At 35.6% G+C, this 24,873-nt stretch overlaps 3 protein-coding genes across 3 annotated transcripts in view; 1 reads left to right on the forward strand and 2 right to left on the reverse strand.

Annotated features, from left to right (window-relative positions):
* Nucleotides 1-127: 127 nt before the first annotated feature.
* On the reverse strand, nt 128-5,572 carry LOC132165931 (agamous-like MADS-box protein AGL66). The gene is made up of 13 exons (XM_059576644.1): nt 5,306-5,572; nt 5,159-5,212; nt 4,998-5,016; nt 4,642-4,715; nt 4,218-4,224; nt 4,039-4,100; nt 3,708-3,807; nt 3,551-3,601; nt 3,294-3,436; nt 1,119-1,320; nt 902-1,008; nt 575-767; nt 128-476 (listed from the first exon to the last, which is right to left on the reverse strand). The coding sequence occupies exons 1-13, from the start codon at nt 5,485-5,487 to the stop codon at nt 351-353; spliced, it is 1,320 nt and encodes a 439-aa protein (XP_059432627.1). The 5' UTR covers nt 5,488-5,572; the 3' UTR covers nt 128-350.
* Nucleotides 5,573-6,381: 809 nt separating this feature from the next.
* On the forward strand, nt 6,382-7,729 carry LOC132166749 (fasciclin-like arabinogalactan protein 21). The gene has a single exon (XM_059577625.2). It carries the CDS (start codon nt 6,382-6,384, stop codon nt 7,666-7,668), a length of 1,287 nt encoding a protein of 428 aa, XP_059433608.1. The 3' UTR covers nt 7,669-7,729.
* A 1,727-nt stretch (nt 7,730-9,456) lies between these two features.
* LOC132166643 (uncharacterized) overlaps nt 9,457-24,873 on the reverse strand; it is a 74,322-nt gene continuing 58,905 nt past the window's right edge. The window contains exons 6-10 of the mRNA XM_088511592.1: nt 19,839-20,720; nt 11,957-12,816; nt 11,751-11,769; nt 10,482-10,702; nt 9,457-10,062 (exon numbers count right to left, since the gene is read on the reverse strand). Of these exons, the coding sequence (XP_088367718.1) occupies nt 9,457-10,062; nt 10,482-10,702; nt 11,751-11,769; nt 11,957-12,816; nt 19,839-20,720 (2,588 nt within the window). The remainder of the gene's footprint in view (nt 10,063-10,481; nt 10,703-11,750; nt 11,770-11,956; nt 12,817-19,838; nt 20,721-24,873) is intronic.

Consider the following 24,873-nt stretch of genomic DNA (forward strand, 5'->3'; position numbering starts at 1 on the left):
CCTCTTGCAACGAGAAGTGTGCGACATTAGACAAGAAATTTAGCAACAAACAATCAAATATATTAGGAAAAAATGGTTAAGAAAAATGATATATCAGTAGCTTTTATGTATTTATAATTGTAAGCATGCCATATTTCCCAAGATTTTGTCTAAATTCGACAACTGATGTATTTTAGCCAAAAGAAGCATCTCTCAGTGACAAATTTAACATCTTAATTGTCATGAATTGAGCATTTCATGGAGATCTATCTCAATTCCAATCCAACATTTGCTTGAGCAACAAACGAACAAAGAAGAAAAAAGAGATTATGAAACTGTCACCGAGGTAAGTTCCCCCAACAAATTGGGACTCAGAGTAAAATCTCAAGATCCTCAAGGTTCAAGTTTTCTGCAAGGCCATCGAATTCCCATGAGCAATCCTCCTGGTTTGCTGCACTATTCATGAGTGTGTCATTTGACACATTTCCCATTGTGCCCTGCTTACATGACATGACAATATAAAGTGAGTGTACATTGTTGGCAAAAACTTAATAGGTAAAAATGAGTTCATTGGGTTTCATCTGCATTATCTGACCTCAATAGAAAATTTAGTTGGCAAAAATGAGTTCGCCGGGGATTCGGGTAGCGGATGCACTCGACTATGAGCCGCTAGGACTTTCTCAACTGCATCAAAACCGCAATTTTTGTTGCTGGAGGAGGAGGAGGCGATGCTGCAGGCGGCAACGGTATTACCCAAAAAAAGTTCACATCCTAGTGGGGACAAAGGCCTGAAATATATAAATTACAAAGGAATTGAATGAGAACAAATAAACTGTTGCTATGTAAGATATAACATGTGCAGAACAATCAATAATCAAGAATAGAGATGTATAAATAGTAATTAGACTTATAATATACTTACTTCTTGGAGGGCAGAGGTAGATTCACATTCATTTTCTGAGTGGTATTGAGCCAGCTAATTTTCTCATTAGGATTATGGTCAACACCATTTTGCAAATTAAGATGGTTCTGTTTCCAAAAGTGGTAGAATTTACATCAGTGAGAGCAATTTACAGAACTCTAATTGAGTTGTACTTGGTTGAACAAAAAATAATGATTTACAGAGATATAATAAGTACCTGAATCGGAGCATAAGTGGACGTTGATGGAATTTGAGTTCCTGAAGTTGTGGACAAGAGTCCGGATTGGTATATGGAAGGGAAAGCTGTCATGGGGATGTCGGATGTGTTCTTGTCGGATGCGCCGGGTAGGCCACGGCATACGGATTTACCCTTTGCCTGATCAAGTAGATCTTCAAGTATGCTTTTTCGGGTCTTGGAACTGCAAGAGAATGTTGGTGTGTGATTTGTATCATGGAAGTGATTTGTATTCCATCTAACTATAACGAACATGCTTAGAGTACTAAAATTTGGACAGAAATCTCCTACAATTGTAGGACTTCCTACACCCGACTTCTAAAAAATAGCACATGTCATTTAAGCACGTGAGAAGCACATGCATTCTTATTAATGCTATTTAAAGCAAAACAAAAATTGTTTCTTACATACTAAGTGACACATTTGTAGGAAACTTATGTACTTACCATTTCTACTATAATATCCTTACAAACTTATGTGGCAGTTTCTATGAATTCCACGTGGTGCCACAAAGAAGAAAAAAATTAAGCAATAAAATTTGACAAATAAACATAATTATTTAGTGGTTGACATGGTAAGTGACACATAGACTATGTCAATTTGTAAAAAACTTGTAATAAAAGACATAAGACACCTATCGGCATTCACATTCCATATGAAGGTTGGAGAGAGAAAGAGCATTCTCATCTTGGCTAGTTATAATGTTAAAATGAGTTCAAAATGCTTTGCATTCGGCTCAACAAATTGCTGAAATAAGTGAAATTTGGTTAGCACCGTTCACTCACAAAATTATGTTATTGCTTGCCTTTTTTAAGGATAAACAAAGAAAGAATTAAGAAATTCTTGAAAATAACATTTAAATGAAATAATGAAGGTGTGGTAGCTAAAATAAAAAGATGTGATTTTTTAGCTAAAATAAATAAATTTACTTAACCGAATATATATGACTGCTCTTGAGGTATGCTATCTGTACCCAGTAGTCCGGTTTTAGTGGGATTTCCATTTGCTCAATTGTAAGTATTGAAGTAAAATTCCTATAGTACCATGATGCCTTTGATCCTTCACCATTTTTTAGGATTTATTTATTTATTTATTATTATTTTTTTGACATGTCCATACAAGAGAAGGGGGCGGAGAAATTCGAATTAGTGACTTTCGTTTCATGAGGTGTGGTCCATTGTCAATTGAGCTACCTCTTGGGGACAAGATTTATTTCTTTTATAAGGGCTAAGATGACACTACAAATAAAATGATTGCCATTGCTACCAGCAAATTTGAGCATTTAAGACCAATAACCGTATTATTTTGTGGTATTTCTATTTTCAAACGTCAAGTTTCGAGATTCAACCTATTCTATATACCAAATTTGTGAGCTAGCGATAACTCTGTTCTTTCACTACAAAAAGAAGAAATGGAGAGGAACCGGTTGGTTATTTTTAAGGGATAAAATTGTAATTTTACTTTTTTGAACAATTTTGCCCCTCAAGAATAACCAACCAGATACTCTCCTGGCATAAATTAAATGCCAGCTTGTATGCATTAAATACCAGGAAATACAATCTTGCCGTTTAATTCTTGGTAGTTACTAAATACCACAAGCGAGTGTCCAGAAAAATATTATCTTGACAAATAACGTGTGCTACAAAATGCTGGCAAATAAGGTATGCCAGTAACGCGTGTCAGAAAGATAGACTTTCGTGTGCCAAGAAGTTTATTTCCTGGCAATCCATGTGCCAGGAAGTGCATGAATAAATTTGTTTGTTTGTTTGTTTGTTTTTTTTTTTTTTTTGAAAAAAAATATTGGTTAAGGGAGCTACATGATAATAAATCAAACATCATATTCAATACACCAATACACAATAATAGATAAGGTTGCAAAATAACTTAGACATCATATACATCATACAAAATAACATCATAAACATCATACACCTGCAGTAAATTTAGTGCATGGAGAATGAAACATTGAAAAGCACATGCACTAGGAAGAAGAAAAAAAAAATTAATGATACTTTTTAGAGTGCAAAACTTATAAAATGGGTACGAATTCAGTTCAATGTTGTTAGTGGAGTAATATTTTGAAGATTAAAGGCAGAAATTAGAAACATTTGTCTCACTTGAATAACGATAAATAATAGTTAATGATGATGAGAAAACCTGTAAGGACTAATCCAAGGATCTAGTTGCAGTAGGAGTTGGCTAGAAGTAGGGTTTTGAGTTGCCCAGTTCATCAGTTCATTCCCACCATTTTCGAATGCAATTGGTGCACAAACTTGTGTGCCAAACCTCATTTGATTTCTCTGCTCAGCCACCATGTTATATCATTAATTAATTACAAGTAATAAGAATAAACATAATTGGAAAGAATTATTTCCTTTTCACCTATTTTGGTTAATTACATCAATAAATCGTACCTGAACTCTGAATGTTTCATGTGAAGGTGACAAATTAGCAAGCAGAGTTCTCTGGTAAATTAAAAATTACAGAAAATGGAAGAGAGAGAAAAGAATCAAATAAAGAAACAAACAAGGGAAAGATGATAAACAAGCTTAAGGGAAAGTTGGAACTTACTTTTCTATTTAGGACTCTTTGTAAAGAGTTTTTTAGACTTTTCTCACACCGCAAGAGTTGAGCTAGTGAAGGATCACATTCCAGGTTTGGCTCGTAATTCCTGTAATGAATTTCAGAGAAATAACAATTTGAGTAGTGTCGTTGTAACCGATATAAATTCCAAGCAATTTGTTGTCCAAATTGTCTTTATAGGGTCTATTTATCTGAGCAAGTAATTAAGCCCCCCGTAGAGGCTTTATCATATTTATTGCGTTGATTATTAGTAATTCGAACAACAAAATTGTTGGAGATCTCTAATAACAGTTCATTGAACGATGTCGAGATAACTGACCTGAGATTGGCCTTGAGTATTTCTAGTTCAATTGTGGACGTATGTACTTTTAGCTCAACATGCTGTGGGAAAGTTAGTAATCAAATTAATTGTCAGCGTTAATTAAACATGAAAATAATGATAATATTGGAAGCATTATTTGGTCAAAAGGAAATTAATTCAAGAACACAAGAACTTACTTTGATTCTGAGAGCAATAGATTCCAAGATGAATGCCAAGCCAGAAGATGTGGTAATGCATCATGAGTAAAGGCAACTACATTAGAATGTAATAAATAACCAATTCGGGGTGCATGCTTCTATATATTGTAACTTCTTTCTCAAATTCTCCACCAAAATGCAATTTGAAAGAGTGAATATGGGAAAATTTAAAGAAAATGTTCATAAAAAAAAAAAAAAAAAAAGGATTTGAAGACACTAAATTAGAGATCAATTATCTTATTATATGGAATACAAGTCAACAAAATAGGACGTGGAAATGTTATCCCTTGGGCTGATCATGTGGTAAAACGTATGTTTGCCACGTAATCGGATTCCATAGTTGTACGCACGATTTGAGTGTCTCTGTGTGCATGCAGGTGCAAGAGAAAGAGAGAAAACATACAGATTATTGAGATGATGCAATTTGCTTTCGTCACCCTTAATGTGTCCAAGCTGCCTCAGCATATCCAGCTTTTTCTGCATGCATATTATATGGAAACTTTCAATCAGACCGGCCAAAAAAATAATAATATTGCGGTAGAAACTATTTTATTTTTTATTTTTATGACACAAGCTGACGTGATAGTTTTAATTAATTTCTAAATTATTTGATTAAGCCTACCACATTAATATTGTAAAATAAAAACTAAGCTGGTAATTAATGTCAGTTCCAACCATCCTTTATATCAGACATTATTAAAAGAAAAAAAATTTAATTAACATTATAGAATATTTATAAAATAAAAATATAAAATGTACCTCGAGGTTCTTTATGCGACTGTTTAATAAATTGATGGCAATATAACATTCACCGGCCCAATTTCATGCCAAACAAGCGCAATACAAAAGGAAGATTAACAACAACAATAACAGAATATCAACAATAATAATTAACGAGGTTGGGATATATTTTGTCATACTGGTATCTTTTATCTGGTGATAAGTCTATGTACCGTTCAAGCACATCTTCAATCCTGTGAAAAGAAAAAAAGAAAAAAGAATTCACATAGGAAATCAAATCGATTAAGCTCAATTCAATTTCAAGGGTCGGTGCCTGTCTGGCTGACCTTTTCCGGCTGCAAAACTTGCCAAGGCGACCGGAGGGAGAGAAGGCGACGAGCGCGACGTCGACGTCGCACAAGACCGATATTTCGTGGGCCTTTTTGAACAGACTGCTTCTGCGTTTAGAGAATGTAACTTGACATTTCGTTATATTTTCTATCTTCTTCATGTCAACCTTCCGACCCATTGCTTTCGTGATCTACACACTGAAAAGCAATGAACCAGATTATATTGGGGAGACCGGAGACGAAGCAAATCCCCGTGTGTACCCAAAAAGGAGGACAATTGATAAGCCTTTGGAAAATTAAGCATAATTGCTATGTATGAGCTGGTGTCGTAACAATTGGCAAGGCTGACAAGGGAGGAAATGACACATTAGCACTCTAGTCATTTATTCAGAATCTATGGGTAATTTAGTAATTCAATAATGCCCTATCTTGCTGCTTAGCTTTCATCGACTGGAAGATTGTAACCCTTGAAGCAATAGCTAACACAGGGGAATTAAAACCTAATTAAGTTCCTCATTCAAAGCTGTAAGCCTGTTTTATTAACGTGGCGGTTTTGCCTCGTTGAGGAATTTAAGAGGAAAGATTCTAGATAAAGGGATAAACTCTGGGAACTTTATTTCCCATGTATTTCGCTCTGTCCTATAAATCTCGCTTCACTTGATTGTACGTTGGAAATGTCATCGTTTTCGTGTGGACTCAACTCTCAAGAGTCAAGACTCAAAAGGTCAACGGTGCAATGCTTCGTCTTGGGGAGTAGAGGAGTACTCCATCCCTGCCACGTCATGACTGGGTTGATAAAATAGCCGTCCAGTGAGTCGCGATTCACGAAATAACCCCTGGTTCATGATTTGGGCTCCTTCTTTCTGTTTTCAAAGTTCCCGCCAAAACTAACTGAATAAAAAATGTCTAACAAGCATGCGACCTGCATGCTCCGCGATCCTCATAGCACGCGCCTCCGTCACGCGCGCGTAGCTCCCCTAACAAACTCCAGTAACTGCTCCGTACGCCCCTACATTTTCCCTTTAAATACCCACTTCCTGGTTTCCTTTCACCCATTACGCTCTCTCACTCCCATGGCGACCTCTCTGCGACTCGCAGGGGCCCTCGTGGTGATCTCGTTCCTTGCATCGCTCTGCTTCTCCAGCTCGATCACCATTGAAGGACTCGAGCAAAGCTTCACGCCTTCAATAAATTCAATTTCATCACCACCAGCAGCATCACCACAACAATCTCCCCAAGACCATTCGTTCTTCTCCCACACAGCTCTCCTCCCTGCGATCCTCTCTCATCTTGGCTACCACGAGCTAGCCACTGCCGCACCCTCACTCTCTGAATCCACCACCTCCATGGCCTGGACCGGTCCCTCCACTCTCTTCGCTCCCACCGACTCCTCCCTTCGGGCCTGTGACTCTTGCTCCGTCGCCAACATCCTCCGCGAACACCTCATTCCTGGCGCTTTCACCATCAACTATCTCCGGAAGCTCCCGTTCGGCTCGAAGATCGAGACCTTGAGCCCAGGCCGCTGCATTACCGTCACCTCCGAGAGGTCCAAGAACGGAAACGACACCGTCGCCTCTGCCAAGGTGTTCGTCGATGGAGTGGAGGTGACGCGTCCCGATCTCTTCAACAACGGCCTCGTCATCGTCCACGGCCTCCAAGGCTTCATGGCTCCTCTTTCTCCGTTCTCTTGCGACCTCGAGAGGATGACCTCGCTCTCCTTCCCGTTCCATCATGACCGCGCGGAGGCACACCAGGTCCACCCCTCTATCATGCGCCTGATGCTCAGGGACGCCATGCTCAGGCTCCGCAACAACGGGTTTAGCATCTTGGCGCTCGCCATGAGGGTCAAGTACGCTGATCTTGTCGGCCTCAACAACATGACAGTGTTCGCCGTGGACGACCTCTCGATCTTCACCGGCTCTCACTCCTACATCAGCAATGTCCGTTTCCACATCGTGCCGAACCGTTTCCTTACATTATCGGATCTTGAGAAGCTTCCTGTGGAGTCGACTTTACCGACGCTCGAGCGAGGTCAGTCACTGATGGTCACCACCGCCGGTGAAGGCTTGCTGGCCGAGCCGATAAGGATAAACTACGTGAGAATCAAGGCTCCCGAAGTCATGCGCAACCTTAAGATCGTGGTGCACAGCGTGTTCTTGCCGTTCCCGCATATTCATCCCGTAGCTTCAGCATACGATCAGATTCTTGGCGGAGGAGGATCCAACGGTGCGGATCGCCTAGCCTCAGATCGGACGGTGAATGAAGTCTGTGATGCTGTGGGAGGGAAAGGAGGTTGCGCTGAGGTTCCTATGCCTCAATTCAAACCGACGGTGGAGATCGAGGATCACCATGGCCTCTGACGGACTGGCTCTGTTTTCGTTGTTTTCTTCTCAAGCCTCGAGGTAGGCCTGTGATGACGTGTCTGTTTACTGGTTTTTGTCTTCTCTCAAGTCACTGCTTTAGTATCCGATTTACTTGAATTGGTACGGTAGGTGTATTGTGGTATGTACAGCCATTTCTGAACGTCTATGATTTGATATAATAATCACGTCACTTTGTCACTTTTTAATCCTTTTTAAAAAGTTTTTTTGGGTACTTTTCTTAAGCTTTTCGTTACTGTGTTCTCTGGCTTAATTGCTGTAACTTGGTTGCCAAGACTGATCTTCACAAACTACATCGTTTTTATTTCATGTCTGCTAATTAATTTGACTCCAGATTCTAAAACAGGAACTAATGATTATAAAATATGATAATTAACTAACTGCTACAAATACAATCTTGATTGAATTGAAAATCTTCAAGTTTCAGTGAAATGTAAAAAATTAATTCTGACATAATATTTCACCAAAAGTATATTACTAACCTAATATGTATAACGTGAGCTTTGGTTGCTTATCATATGCGTTTCCCTCAACTTTGCTTGCTTTTACTATTACAATCTTTGGCCTAGCAATCAAATTTTGGATAAATCTCATTAATATGCAATCACATTTTGTCCGTGTATAATGCTTAATATATAGCTAGTGCGATTATATATATATATATATATATATATATATGCACTAATTAGTTTGTCTATATATTTTGGCACCCTAGCTAATAAGTGAATATGTAATGGAGAGGGGAACAGAAAAAGTAAAATCATAAATATAAATTTAAGAAAACCTGAAAACTAGTATAATAGTAATTAAAAGTAGGTCATGAGTCAAATAAACTTTCATATAATTCGTCAAGTTGTTTATCATAATTAAACCAAAACAACCCGTGATAATTCATTTACTTGAGATCAGTGTAACAACTACAAGAACATCATATCAAATTATGAAAGTTTCCTTTTTATGAATATGAAAGGAAAGGAACATTGCCTCTGTTTGTCAATGGCTTGGAAAAAGAAAGTGGCCCGAAACTATAGTAAAATTTGATTTATACGTGAAAAAAGTAAGAATGTTTGATATGAAAAAATGATTTTTTTTTTTTTTTTTTTTGTAGTGATTTTTTTTTTTGAATAATAATAAAATATAATTTATGTAATTAAAAAATAAAAATATTAAGAATTAAATTTGAAATGAATAGTATAAAGCATTTTGAGTCCATTAAAGGATAGCTGTATAAATAAAAATGATAACATCGGCATTGAAACTTGAGATGGCTAGAAAGCCCGCTACTTTTTGTCAAGTATTAGCTAGAACACTTTGTTACTTGTGGATGTGATTTTTTTTTTTTAGTGCTGTGTGTTATTTGCTGATTTGATCTCAGTTGTAAGCTCTGGTTTGAAATTGACTATCATTGAACACTTTTTGTACTTGGTCTTCTAATTGGTCGGTTCTTGGCATGATACCATATTTTTCATGCAAAAAATAAAAAATAAAAAATTACCTGTTCCCATTGAGGGTTTCATGTCATCATCTCTTTATTAGATAAATTTATTATTGGACTCAAATTTAATAGTAAATTTACAAAAAAAATATTTAAAAAAAAATGATATATAAGATAACTCTTAGTCTTATATAATACGTAGGCCACAACTAGCTGACTACAAATTAAACAAAAGAAAAAATAAAAAAAATAAAAGAACAAAAATCTTCAAATTAACTAGAAATGAATTAAAGGGTTGAATCAAAACCCTAAAACCCTTAATCTTCATGGGCTTAAGGCTGAGGAGTTGATTCCATGTCTGCACTTCCACACTGTTCTGTACTCGATCCCGAAGTTATATCTTCACATCTGCTAGTGTACTGTCTCTGTATATTCTCTTCTTTGCTGGTACTTGCATCTTCTACAGTCCCCTTGCTACTACCACAGATAAAACTAGGCAGGGAGGAGGACATTGAATTCAAGATAAACCAAAAGAAGTCAAAATATAATAACAAAGAATCCACATCTTGTAAGAGATGTGAGAAAGGATAGAAGTCGGATTGGCCCCCCTTGCCAAACCCACTGCCGGACTTGCCCGAAAAAGTCAAGAATCGTATAAAGGCAGTTGATGGAACTGAGGTGGTTATGGTAATACAAAAACACCTCACCAACACTGACCTAGAGCTAGGCAAATGTCGGGTGTCCATACCCTTTGGGAAGATCAATAGGGGTTTCTTGAGAGGGAGAAAGAGAGAGAGATCTTCTTGACCAACAAATCTCATTGGAAGTGCCATTCTACGAGCCCTCGCATAAAGTGAGCAACATGATTTTGAGGCAGTGGGACATGGGCAAATTAAAGACTCGGAGAAGAGCAGCTCAATGTACGTGCTGAGGACACACTGGAATGCTGTCATAAAAGAGAATGGTCTCAACCCAGGAGATGTGATCCAACTTTGGTCTCAAAAACCACCACAAGAGCCACGCAAAGTTTTTGTTCATTGCCAACTCGAAAAGACCAAAGTTGGATCACATCACCTGGGTTGAGACCATTCTCTTTTATGACAGCATTCCAGTGTGTCCTTAGCGCGTACATTGAGCTGCTCTTCCCCGAGTCTTTAATTTGTCCATGTCCCACTACCTCAAAATCATGTTGCTCACCTTATGTGAGGGCTCCTAGAATGGCACTTCCAATGAGATTTGTTGGTCAAGAAGATATCTCTCTCTCTCTCAAGAAACCCCTATTGATCTTCCCAAAGGGTATGGACACCTGACATTTGCCTGGCTCTAGGTCAGTGTTGGTGAGGTGTTTTTGTATTACCATAACCACCTCAGTTCCATCAACTGCCTTTATACGATTCTTGACTTTTTCGGGCAAGTCCGGCAGTGGGTTTGGCAAGGGGGGCCAATCCGACTTCTGTCCTTTCTCACATCTCTTACAAGATGTGGATTCTTTGTTATTATATTTTGACTTCTTTTGGTTTATCTTGAATTCAATGTCCTCCTCCCCGCCTAGTTTTATCTGTGGTAGTAGCAAGGGGACTGTAGAAGATGCAAGTACCAGCAAATAAGAGAATATACAGGGACAGTACACTAGCAGATGTGAAGATAACTTCGGGATCGAGTACAGAACAGTGCGGAAGTGCACATATGGAATCAACTCCTCAGCCTTAAGCCCATGAAGATTAAGGGTTTTAGGGTTTAGATTTGACCCTTTAATTCATTTCTAGTTAATTTGAAGATTTTTGTTCTTTTATTTTTTTTTTATGTTTTCTTTTGTTTAATTTGTAGTCAGCTAGCTGTGGCCTACGTATTATATAAGACTAAGAGTTATCTTATATATCATTTTTTTTTAATATTTTTTTTGTAAATTTACTATTAAATTTGAGTCCAATAATAAATTTATCTAATAAAGAGATGACATGAAACCCTCAATGGGAACAAGTAATTTTTTATTTTTTATTTTTTGCATGAAAAATATGGTATCAAGCCAAGAACCGACCAATTAGAAGACCAAGTACAAAAAGTGTTCAATGATAGTCAATTTCAAAAAAAATTTGAGGCAGTAGTTTTACCACGTCAAAAGTGTTTTTGATTTGGTGAAACTCGTCACGTCAAAAAGATTTTAACGTGATAAAAATTACCACGTCAAAAAATTTATTTGCTGATTTGATCTCAGGTGTAAGCTCTGGTTTTCAAATTGACTGTCATTGACCACTTTTTCAAGTCTTTTAATTGGTCAATTCTTTTGGATACCATATTGTAAATTTCTGCACCTAAAAAAAAAAAGAAAAGAAAAGAAAAAGAAATACCAGTTCTCATTTAGGTTTCATGTCATCTCCAATGATTGAAATTAGGAACTTCATTAGAGAAAACTTTGGTTGGAAAACAGAAGTTACGCATACTGATTAATCTCGTTAGACTTTTAGATTAAAGATAAGTAATCTCATGCATCTATTCTACTAAACATTAAACAGAATAAAAGAAAAGGGAATATATATATATATATATATATATATATATATATATATATATATGAGAAAATTAATTGTCAATAGACTCTTAATTACAAAAAAACATCATCACATACATGCAAGCTGTACCCCCGACTACAAATTAAAAAAAGAAATAAAAGAATAAAAATCTTAGATCCAGAAAGAAAGAAAGAAAAGGGTCATATCAAAACCCTAAAACCCGTAATCTTCTTTGCTGGTACTTGCGTCTTCTACAGTCTACATGCTGCCACCACAAGCCAGTTCTTTTTCCCTTCCTAGGCTACTACTTGCTCCCTCGTACGTTGTCACTCATTTTGCTCTGGCCATGGCCATCAAGATCTCGTACCCTACTAACCACCACAAGAGCCAGGCAAAGTTTTTGTTCATCGCCAACTCGGAAGGACCAAACTTGGATCACATCTTTTTCCTTGAGACCATTCGCTTCCACGACAGCATTCCAGTGTGTCCTCAGCGCGTACATGGAGCTGCTTTTCCCTGAGCCTTTGCCCATGTCCCACTGCCTCAAAATCATTTTACTCACCTTATGCGAGGGCTCGTAGAATGGCACTTCCAATAAGATTTGTTGGTCAAGAAGATCTTTCTCTCTCTCTCTCAAGAAATCCCTATTGATCTTCCCAAAGGGTATGGACACCCGGCATTTGTCTCGATCTAGGTCAGTGTTGGTGAGGTGTTTTTGTATTACCATAATCACCTCTGTTCCATCAACTGCCTTTATACGATTATTGACTTCTTCGGGCAAGCCCGGCGGTGGGTTTGGCAAGGGGGGGCAATTCGACTTCTGCCCTTTCTCACATCTACAAGATGTGGATTCTTTGTTATTATATTTTGACTTCTTGTTTATCTTGAATTCGATGTCCTCCTCCCCGCTCTCATATATTTTTTTCAAATCATTCTTTAAGCTTTGAACTTGTGCAGCAGCCATGATTGTTTCTCCATCAAACCCTTGTTTCTTGAAGCCGGCCATAGGCATGGTCATGGGTTTCTTTAAAGCCTTTTCCTTGATCAATCTTTTTCGTTTAGAAGATTGTGATTCCTTAAATTTTTCTTCCTCATACTTTATAGTAGCAATTTGAACAACAGCGCATAAATCATCAATGCGTTCATTACTTGAGATATCCATACCTTCGAAATCTTTTATTGTCAAGTACCCCATATTCAGTTCTTCCTTTTTCTCTACGATGGTGAACAAACAGTAGAAAAAGCCAAATGAGAGAATAAAATAAATAAATAAATAAATAAAATAAAAAGGAGCGTGTGTAAAATTAATGACAATAGTGATGAAGTCCCTATTTATAAGGAAAGAGGATTCCTAATTGGAGGAGAACTAGCTAGGCGGTGAAGTGAAAGAAGATAATCCCTAATCCTAATGGGAAAGAGTTTTGGTAAAATATAATATTATTACTCCTTAGAAAAAAAAAAAAAAGTTTTAGTAAAAGATAGAGATTATTCATAATCCAACAAATACTGGCTTTTTTTTTTTCTTTTTTTTTTTTTTCCCCAATTTGGGCTAACTTTAATTACTACTACTTGAGTAATCTAACAAAATTGTTGGGGGGGGGGGCAAATTTCTTGAGCATACCGACTTAAAGTAAATATAACGGATAATAATTAAACACATAGTATATTGTTAACTAAGCATAATAAATTAAATGAAAGTTTGGATGCCGAATGATGAAGTTTAGATGGAGGAATCTGTTCGTTCGTTCTTAATATTTCAATGAAAGTTTCTATGGATTTCAAAAAAAAAATTTAAGCATAATAAATACGCATTTAAATTAATTTTTTAATATTTTTATATAACGACTATCTTGAGATTCCTTAATTGCCATCATGCGGCGTGAGAAAGAACAAATAAAACTAGGCGCAATCTCTTGCAATTTGTATTCTATAAAGAGTAATGATTGATGCTACGTATATTGTGATTCCTTAAATTTTTCTTATGTATATATACTTCATATGTATATAGCAGCAATTTGAGCAACAACTTATAAATCAACATCACTTGAGATATCCATACCTTTGAAATCTTTTATCGTCATGTACCCCGTATTCAGTTCTTTTTTCTCTATGACGGTGAACTAACAGTAAAAAAAGCCAAATGATCGAGAGAGAGACAAAAAAGAAGGAAAGAAATGAGTGTGTGTAAAATTAATGACAATAGTGGTGATCAAGTATCTATTTATAAGGAATGCGAATTCCTAATTGGAGGAGAACTAGTTAAGCAGTGAAGTGAAAGAACATAACTCCTAATCCTAATGGGAAAAGAGTTTTGGTAAAATATAATATTATTACTCCTTACAAAAAAAGTTTTAGTAAAAGATAGAGATTAATTATTCCTATTCTAACAAATACTGGCTTTTTTTTTCTTTTTTTTTTTTTAAAAAAAAAAAAAAAAAAAACAAAGATTTGTGGACTTTCCCCTTCGGCTATACTGTGGACAATTACCAAAATTTAGGTTGGGCCTAAATAATTATCAATTTTAATTACTACTACTTAATTAATCTAACAAAATTGTTGGGGGGCAAATTTCTTGAGCATACCGACTTAAAGTGAATATAACGGATAATAATTAAAAAATAAAAAATAAAAAAAGGAAGAAAAGTCGTACAAGGTTGTGTTAATTGTTAGAGATAATAATCTTCTAGTCAAAGACTCCAAAGAAATAAAGTTCAAGAGCCCATCTTCTAATCAAAGACTTCAAAGCAGAGATAAAGTAGTTCACCTAGCTTTGAGATCTAGATAAAGTTAAATACAATTGGAGTCTTGATTAGAAGATGGGCTCTTGTCTTTATTATCTCTAACATTAATTAGTCTAATTAAGCGATCGAGTTAGTGGCATATCTAGTAAAGGTGATGATAAAAGAGCCTTTTGCATTTTGCGTTCGCTGTCATCAACATCAAAAGCGGTTCAGGCAATGAACTCATGTAACTTGAGATCTTGGCACATTAGAAGCAGGGCAGCTGCTGTTGTTAGAGACCCAAAAGACGGTTGGAATATATTATTTATTGTACCATGTGCTCACACCCGTACGTTCTTTTAACAATAGGTGAGCCAGATTGGAAATGTGAAGCCCGTAACTCAACCCATGGCCAATGGGCTAAAGCTTGATTCGAATTGCTGGCAATTTATACAATAATTGTGCGGGAGTTCCTATAAAAAATACTCACCTAAACAATCCTTGATGAATGGTATTATCCCAATTTCCGTCACTTTAATTAGGAAAATATTGAGTATAGGTAATTATAATTGATTATTGTTGGGTTAAGGTTCGACCCAACTACACCAAACCTAATTGTCCCAAACATACAGGAGTCTCAGGCCATCCCTTAGGCCCAAAGGCCTAATGTCCTAGTCCGTATCTGCATTCGTAACTCAATTTGGTGGCATACAAAGGGCAAACTACAAATCCCAAAGTCATCCACGTCCGCATCCTTCTCCATAAGCGAATCTCCGAACCTAGGGTCTGCATGACGAAGACGCCAGCTCCACGCACCCCAAATCCCTCAGCAAACCTCTACGTCCCTGCCAAGCTGGCCACAAAGGATCGTTGAACCTCGATGCAAGAGAAAGTACAAGCGTCCAATCAGAGAAAAGGGACTGTTAAGTCAGACGAATTCCGTCACATCTCTGTTTCATCACATATCCGCTGTCTAAAAAAGGCCACATCTGCGGTTCAGAAGATGGGTGGGTCAATTAAAACCTTCCCCTTTTCCAATCCTCATAGGACACATGTTTATCTTTTGTAAGAAGGGTTCGAATCCATTGGGGGAGGGGGTCGGACAATTGCGGACAGGATACGCGCTGATCACACTAACAGCTCGATAGTGGCATACTAGTCGAGTCAGTTATGACACACACTTAAATGCCATCGACAGTTATGCTCCATTCCCCAGATCATGCCAATCATGATATCCGCCTCACACCATTCTCGGGATGATATCAATGGCAAGAATGATCTCTTGTCAAACATAACGGTTAGGGAACCGTAACATTAACTTTTCCATCCATTACGCCTAGATCCCGAATCCTTCACCCGGTCATCATTACCATCCCCATGAGACTTAGCTGTAAAAGGGCTCATAAGCTACCGATATAAGTACACGATTCATATTAAACTAAACACTATACTAAGCTAAAACAGTGACTGACTTAGGCATCGAAGGAGGAACGCTCCGGCCACCACTCGGGGCATCCTCTTGACGTGAGTTCTTGTTTTTAGGATCAAAGGAAAGCGAACAAGAAAAAATTGAGATAACTGATAAGGAGAATGACTTCCTACATATATTTGTTTTCGGTTTGTGTCCTATAGGTTTTTTATAACCCTAAACATAATCTACATTTTATACTTTCCTATTTTATATCGCCTTTGTTACAGGGATCCTAAATAAAATATTTTTAGGTTAATTGTTTTTTTTTTTTGTTTTTTTCAAGACATTTTTTTATTATCTTTATCTATTTTATGTAATTTACGAAAATTAAATTTCCAAACTTTAAACCAAATTATAATACAAAATTAAAACAATTTATCATGGGTACCGTACATAAAAAAAAAATCTACATTCCTTGTTTATTTAATAACATGTACTCTAGTCTAAATTTACAAAACCTAAACCAAATTATATTAAACAAATTGAAAACAATAATTAGTTACAGGGGCCCTAAATAAAATAAATTTAAGCTATGTTTTTATCGCAATTTTTTTTTTAAAAAATAAAGTTATATAATTTGAACTTCATATGGGGACCCTAAATAAAATTCATCTAACTAAATAGGTAGGTTCTCTTTTTTTATTTATTTATTTATTATTATTTTTTTTTACCATTCTATATTTTTTATTATTATTTTTGTAATCATATATATAATAGGTTTGTAAAACATACACAAAATAAAAAAATCTAGCTAATTTCAAACTACTTACCTAAAAATGTAGATATAAATATTTTGCATAGATGCTCATATTGAACAATCCTACATTCCTACGTACGTACCCATCATACAAACAAAGGACCCTAAAAATAATATATAGTTCAACCAAATTAATAAATTAATTAGCTAACAAAAAAATTTGAACATATACATATATAATGCAGAGAACAAAACTATCAATATATACTATAAAAAAAAATTATATATATATGATTGATGATGAGGCGGCAGGAGATGGCCAGAAAACGTGTGAGAGGGGAGTTGCCGGTCGGAAATGAGTTCGCCAGCGGAGAGAGAAGACGGTGGTGGCTGATCGCACAAGGAGGAAGAGTTGATGAGCTGGGCCTGCTACAAAATCCGAAGAAGAAGCTGAGTTCACATGCAAGTGAGAGAAGAGAAGGTGGCTATGTGAGAAGAAGAGAGAAAAATTTTGGAATGCAGAGAGGAGGAAGCACTGTGCGCGGGGGAGAAGAAAAGAGGGGGGAAAAAAGAGAAAATGAGAGGAAGAAGAAGAAGCTGGCGCACGGCCAAATGCGCATGGTCTTGAGGTGAATAGTAACGTGCCACATTGGCACGTTACTATATATATATATATACACTTAATATATATTTAATACAAAGCTTAAGCTTTATAATTCATATAAAGCTTTATATTAATATATACTTGCAAATTATTAAGTTTAATAGTACTTGATATATTATAAAGCTTAATACTTGCAATTATTAAGCTTAGTAATTGATAATTAATTAAGTTGATATATATATATATATATATATATATATATATATATATATGCGTAATATTACGTATATTTAAATTATAAATTAATTTATAATTATATATAAAGCAAAACATAAACCATAATATAAAGAAGTTAATTACTATATGACATACAATATAGTAGGAAACAAACCTATCATATATACTTTATAAAGTGTGATACTATTGATTTGTTTATTTATTTTATTATAAACTTAATTACTTTGTTCATTTGTTTATTTATTTCATTGCTCAAGTTTATTTCATGCATGTTTACTTAAAATATGGCGTGCATATTTCCACCATGCATGTTCAGGACTTGCATCCAGTTCCCTTTGGTTAATTAATTGATAGGGTTATTAAGAATTTAACTCTTTTCATAATTAGTACTCTATCATATTGCTAAGGAGTTACTAAATTTAATTAACTATAGCATTGCATGCAATCTAGATCATGATCTGCCTGCCACAAAGTCTTAAGCCCTCATTTCCTTTTTCTATGTATGTTTAACAACTCATCACTCTCACTAAACTTATAATATATATAGCTCAAGTTTTTACAGCTTATTAGAATTTGAATTATTAATACACGTACTAAATTTGATAATATAATAATAATAGAATGAATGTCAACAGAATTGTATGATTGTTTACAAGATTACAAGATTACACTTGTATAAAAAAAACACTTCTCATCTAGCAAATAATGCAAGGAGTCACTGAAACAATTTTTTTATCATCAAATTTCTGAAATTTTTTTTATTTTTTAAAATTTTTAACCATTTTGTAACATGTTAAATTGACACGTTGTCATCTTGTAACGCATCAATTTAACACGTTATAATATGGTAAAATGTTCAAATGACACGTTACCATTTGGTAACGTGTCAATTTAACACGTTACCATATGGAAACGTGTTACATTAACACGTTACCATAAGATGACGTGTTTATTTAGCACGTCATCCTATGGTAACGTGGCATTTTTAACACGTCACCAAATGGTGACACGTGAAAAATGCCATGTTAGTAAGAATTATGGTAACGTGTTTTGTCCTTTCTCACATCTCTTACAAGATGTGGATTCTTTGTTATTATATTTTGACTTCTTTTGGTTTATCTTGAATTCAATGTCCTCCTCCCCGTCTAGTTTTATCAGTGGTAGTAGCAAGGGGACTGTAGAAGATGCCAGTACCAGCAAAGAAGAGAATATACAGAGACAGTACACTAGCAGATGTGAAGATAACTTCGGGATCGAGTACAGAACAATGCAGAAGTGCAGACATGGAATCAACTCCTCAGCCTTAAGCCCATGAAGATTACGGGTTTAGATTTGACCCTTTAATTCATTTCTAGTTAATTTGAAGATTTTTGTTCTTTTATTTTTTCTTTTGTTTAATTTGTAGTCAGCTAGCTATGGCCTACGTATTATATAAGACTAAGAGTTATCTTATATATCATATTTTTTTTTAATATTTTTTTTTGTAAATTTACTACTAAATTTGAGTCCAATAATAAATTTATCTAATAAAGAGATGACATGAAACGTACCCTCAATGGGAACAGGTAATTTTTTATTTTTTGCATGAAAAATATGGTATCAAGCCAAGAACCGACCAATTAGAAGACCAAGTACAAAAAGTGTTTTTTTTTTTTTTTTTGGACATGTCCGCACAAGAGGGGAGAGTGAGATTTGACCTAGTGACCTCCACTTTATTAAGTGTGGTTCAAGCCGATTGAGCTACTTCTTAGGGACAAGTACAAAAAGTGTTCAATGATAGTCAATTTCAAAAAAATTTTGAAGCAGTAGTTTTACCACGTTAAAAGTGTTTTTGACTTGGTGAAACTCGTCACGTCAAAAAGATTTTAACGTGATAAAAATCACCACGTCAAAAAATTTATTTGCTGATTTGATCTCAGGTGTAAGCTCTGGTTTTCAAATTGACTGTCATTGACCACTTTGTCAAGTCTTTTAATTGGTCAGTTCTTTTGGATACCATATTGTAAATTTCTGCACCTAAAAAAAAAAAGAAAAGAAAAGAAAAAGAAATACCAGTTCTCATTTAGGTTTCATGTCATCTCCAACGATTGAATTTAGGAACTTCATTAGAGAAAACTTTGGTTGGAAAACAGAAGTAACGCATACTGATTAATCTCGTTAGACTTTTAGATTAAAGATAAGTAATCTCATGCATCTATTCTACTAAACATTAAACAGAATAAAAGTAAAGGGAATATATATATATATGAGAAAATTAATTGTCAATAGACTCTTAATTACAAAAAACATCATCACATACATGCAAGCTGTACCCCCGACTACAAATTAAAAAAAGAAATAAAAGAATAAAAATCTTAGATCCAGAAAGAAAGAAAAGGGTCATATCAAAACCCTAAAACCCGTAATCTTCTTTGCTGGTACTTGCGTCTTTCACAGTCTACATGCTGCCACCACAAGCCAATTCTTTTTCCCTTCCTAGGCTACTACTTGCTCCCTCGTTGTCACTCATTTTGCTCCGGCCATGGCCATCAAGATCTCGTACCCTACTAACCACCACAAGAGCCAGGCAAAGTTTTTGTTCATCGCCAACTCGGAAGGACCAAACTTGGATCACATCTTTTTCCTTGAGACCATTCGCTTCCACGACAGCATTCCAGTGTGTCCTCAGCGCGTACATGGAGCTGCTTTTCCCTGAGCCTTTGCCCATGTCCCACTGCCTCAAAATGATTTTACTCACCTTATGCGAGGGCTCGTGAAATGGCACTTCCAATGATATTTGTTGGTCAAGAAGATCTTTCTCTCTCTCTCTCAAGAAATCCCTATTGATCTTCCCAAAGGGTATGGACACTCGACATTTGCCTCGGTCTAGGTCAGTGTTGGTGAGGCGTTTTTGTATTACCATAATCACCTCAGTTCCATCAACTGCCTTTATACGATTATTGACTTCTTCGGGCAAGCCCGGCGGTGGGTTTGGCAAGGGGGGGCAATTCGACTTCTGCCCTTTCTCACATCTACAAGATGTGGATTCTTTGTTATTATATTTTGACTTCTTGTTTATCTTGAATTCGATGTCCTCCTCCCCGCTCTCATATATTTTTTTCAAATCATTCTTTAAGCTTTGAACTTGTGCAGCAGCCATGATTGTTTCTCCATCAAACCCTTGTTTCTTGAAGCCGGCCATAGGCATGGTCATGGGTTTCTTTAAAGCCTTTTCCTTGATCAATCTTTTTCGTTTAGAAGATTGTGATTCCTTAAATTTTTCTTCCTCATACTTTATAGTAGCAATTTGAACAACAGCGCATAAATCATCAATGCGTTCATTACTTGAGATATCCATACCTTCGAAATCTTTTATTGTCAAGTACCCCATATTCAGTTCTTCCTTTTTCTCTACGATGGTGAACAAACAGTAGAAAAAGCCAAATGAGAGAATAAAAATAAATAAATAAATAAATAAAATAAAAAGCAGCGTGTGTAAAATTAATGACAATAGTGATGAAGTCCCTATTTATAAGGAAAGAGGATTCCTAATTGGAGGAGAACTAGCTAGGCGGTGAAGTGAAAGAAGATAATCCCTAATCCTAATGGGAAAGAGTTTTGGTAAAATATAATATTATTACTCCTTAGAAAAAAAAAAAAAAAGTTTTAGTAAAAGATAGAGATTATTCATAATCCAACTAATACAGGGTTTTTTTTTTTTTTTTTTTTTTTTTTTTTTCCCCAATTTGGGCTAACTTTAATTACTACTACTTGAGTAATCTAACAAAATTGTTGGGGGGGCAAATTTCTCGAGCATACCGACTTAAAGTAAATATAACGGATAATAATTAAACACATAATATATTGTTAACTACGCATAATAAATTAAATGAAAGTTTGGATGCCGAATGATGAAGTTTAGATGGAGGAATCTGTTCGTTCGTTCTTAATATTTCAATGAAAGTTTCTATGGATTTCAAAAAAAAAAAATTAAGCATAATAAATACGCATGTAAATTAATTTTTAAAGAGTAATGATTGATGCTACGTATATTGTGATTCCTTAAATTTTTCTTATGTATATATACTTCATATATAGCAGCAATTTGAGCAACAACTTATAAATCAACATCACTTGAGATCGATATCCATACCTTTGAAATCTTTTATCGTCATGTACCCCGTATTCAGTTCTTTTTTTCTCTATGACGGTGAACTAACAGTAAAAAAAGCCAAATGATCGAGAGAGAGACAAAAAAGAAGGAAAGAAATGAGTGTGTAAAATTAATGACAATAGTGATGATCAAGTATCTATTTATAAGGAATGCGAATTCCTAATTGGAGGAGAACTAGTTAAGCAGTGAAGTGAAAGAACATAACTCCTAATCCTAATGGGAAAAGAGTTTTGGTAAAATATAATATTATTACTCCTTACAAAAAAAGTTTTAGTAAAAGATAGAGATTAATTATTCCTAATCTAACAAATACAGGCTTTCTTTTTTCCTTTATTTTATTTATTTATTTATTTATTTTAATTTGGGGACTTTCCCCTTCGGCTATAGTACTGTGAACAATTACCAAAATTTAGGTTGGGCCTAAATAACTATCAATTTTAATTACTACCACTTAATTAATCTAACAAAATTGTTGGGGGGCAAATTTCTTGAGCATACCGACTTAAAGTGAATATAACGGATAATAATTAAAAAATAAAAAATAAAAAAAGGAAGAAAAGTCGTACAAGGTTGTTTTAATTGTTAGAGATAATAATCTTCTAGTCAAAGACTCCAAAGAAATAAAGTTCAAGAGCCCATCTTCTAATCAAAGACTTCAAAGCAGAGATAAAGTAGTTCCGCTAGCTTTGAGATAAAGTTAAATACAATTGGAGTCTTGATTAGAAGATGGGCTCTTGTCTTTATTATCTCTAACATTAATTAGTCTAATTAAGCGATCGAGTTAGTGGCATATCTAGTAAAGTTGATGATAAAAGAGCCTTTTGCATTTTGCGTTCGCTGTCATCAACATCAAAAGCGGTTCAGGCAATGAACTCATGTAACTTGAGATCTTGGCACATTAGAAGCAGGGCAGCTGCTGCTGTTAGAGACCCAAAAGACGGTTGGAATATAGTATTTATTGTACCATGTGCTCACACCCGTACGTTCTTTTAACAATAGGTGAGCCAGATTGGAAATGTGAAGCCCGTAACTCAACCCATGGCCAATGGGCTAAAGCTTGATTCGAATTGCTGGCAATTTATACAATAATTGTGCGGGAGTTCCTATAAAAAATACTCACCTAAACAATCCTTGATGAATGGTATTATCCCAATTTCCGTCACTTTAATTAGGAAAATATTGAGCATAGGTAATTATAATTGATTATTGTTGGGTTAAGGTTCGACCCAACCACACCAAACCTAATTGTCCCAAACATACAGGAGTCTCAGGCCATCCCTTAGGCCCAAAGGCCTAATGTCCTAGTCCGTATCCGCATTCGTAACTCAATTTGGTGGCATACAGAGGGCAAACTACAAATCCCAAAGTCATCCACGTCCGCATCCTTCTCCATAAGCGAATCTCCGAACCTAGGGTCTGCATGACGAAGACGCCAGCTCCACGCACCCCAAATCCCTCAACAAACCTCTACGTCCCTGCCAAGCTGGCCACAAAGGATCGTTGAACCTCGATGCAAGAGAAAGTACAAGCGTCCAATCAGAGAAAAGGGACTGTTAAGTCAGACGAATTCCGTCACATCTCTGTTTCATCACATATCCGCTGTCTAAAAAAGGCCACATCTGCGGTTCAGAAGATGGGTGGGTCAATTAAAACCTTCCCCTTTTCCAATCCTCATAGGACACATGTTTATCTTTAGTAAGAAGGGTTCGAATCCATTGGAGGGAGGGGGTCGGACAATTGCGGGCAGGATACGCGCTGATCACACTAACAACTCGATAGTGGCACACTAGTCGAGTCAGTTATGACACACACTTAAATGCCATCGACAGTTATGCTCCATTCCCCAGATCATGCCAATCATGATATCCGCCTCACACCATTCTCGGGATGATATCAATGGCAAGAATGATCTCTTGTCAAACATAACGGTTAGGGAACCGTAACATTAACTTTTCCATCCGTTACGCCTAGATCCCGAATCCTTCACCCGGTCATCATTACCATCCCCATGAGACTTAGCTGTAAAAGGGCTCATAAGCTACCGATATAAGTACACGATTCATATTAAACTAAACACTATACTAAGCTAAAACAGTGACTGACTTAGGCATCGAAGGAGGAACGCTCCGGCCACCACTCGGGGCATCCTCTTGACGTGAGTTCTTGTTTTTAGGATCAAAGGAAAGCGAACAAGAAAAAATTGAGATAACTGATAAGGAGAATGACTTCCTACATATATTTGTTTTCGGTTTGTGTCCTATAGGTTTTTTATAACCCTAAACATAATCTACATTTTATACTTTCCTATTTTATATCGCCTTTGTTACAGGGATCCTAAATAAAATATTTTTAGGTTAATTGTTTTTTTCAAGACATTTTTTTATTATCTTTATCTATTTTATGTAATTTACGAAAATTAAATTTCCAAACTTTAAACCACATTATAATACAAAATTAAAACAATTTATCATGGGTACCGTACATAAAAAAAAAATCTACATTCCTTGTTTATTTAATAACATGTACTCTAATCTAAATTTACAAAACCTAAACCAAATTATATTAAACAAATTGAAAACAATAATTAGTTACAGGGGCCCTAAATAAAATAAATTTAAGCTATGTTTTTATCGCAATTTTTTTTAAAAAAATAAAGTTATATAATTTGAACTTCATATGAGGACCCTAAAAAAAATTCATCTAACTACATAGGTAGGTCCTCTTTTTTTTTTTTTTTTTTTTTTTTTTTTTACCATTCTATATTTTTTATTATTATTTTTGTAATCATATATATAATAGGTTTGTAAAACATACACAAAATAAAAAAATCTAGCTAATTTCAAACTACTAACCTAAAAATGTAGATATAAATATTTTGCATAGATGCTCATATTGAACAATCCTACATTCCTACGTACGTACCCATCATACAAACAAAGGACCCTAAAAATAATATATAGTTCAACCAAATTAATAAATTAATTAGCTAACAAAAAAATTTGAACATATACATATATAATGCAGAGAACAAAACTATCAATATATACTATAAAAAAAAAATTATATATATATGATCGATGATGAGGCGGCAGGAGATGGCCAGAAAATGTGTGAGAGGGGAGTTGTCGGTCGGAAATGAGTTCGCCAGCGGAGAGAGAAGACGGTGGTGGCTGATCGCACAAGGAGGAAGAGTTGATGAGCTGGGCCTGCTACAAAATCCGAAGAAGAAGCTTAGTTCACATGCAAGTGAGAGAAGAGAAGGTGGCTATGTGAGAAGAAGAGAGAAAAATTTTGGAATGCAGAGAGGAGGAAGCACTGTGCGCGGGGGAGAAGAAAAGAGGGGAAAAAAAGAGAAAA

The sequence above is a fragment of the Corylus avellana genome, chromosome 11, assembly GCF_965113065.1.
Source record: "Corylus avellana chromosome 11, dhCorAvel1.hap1.2, whole genome shotgun sequence".
In the NCBI taxonomy this organism is placed as follows: domain Eukaryota; kingdom Viridiplantae; phylum Streptophyta; class Magnoliopsida; order Fagales; family Betulaceae; genus Corylus; species Corylus avellana.

What these genes read in the sequence shown, in the direction of transcription:
- LOC132165931 (XM_059576644.1), bottom strand. Translation starts at nt 5,487, where the DNA reads ATGGGTCGGAAGGTTGACATGAAGAAGATAGAAAATATAACGAAATGT. An exon ending in AAAGAGTCCTAAATAGAAAA is followed by an intron (nt 3,602 to 3,707) that starts GTAAGTTCCAAC and finishes TTAATTTACCAG; the next exon opens with AGAACTCTGCTTGCTAATTT. An exon ending in CAACTAAATTTTCTATTGAG is followed by an intron (nt 477 to 574) that starts GTCAGATAATGC and finishes TCATGTAAGCAG; the next exon opens with GGCACAATGGGAAATGTGTC.
- LOC132166749 (XM_059577625.2), top strand. Translation starts at nt 6,382, where the DNA reads ATGGCGACCTCTCTGCGACTCGCAGGGGCCCTCGTGGTGATCTCGTTC.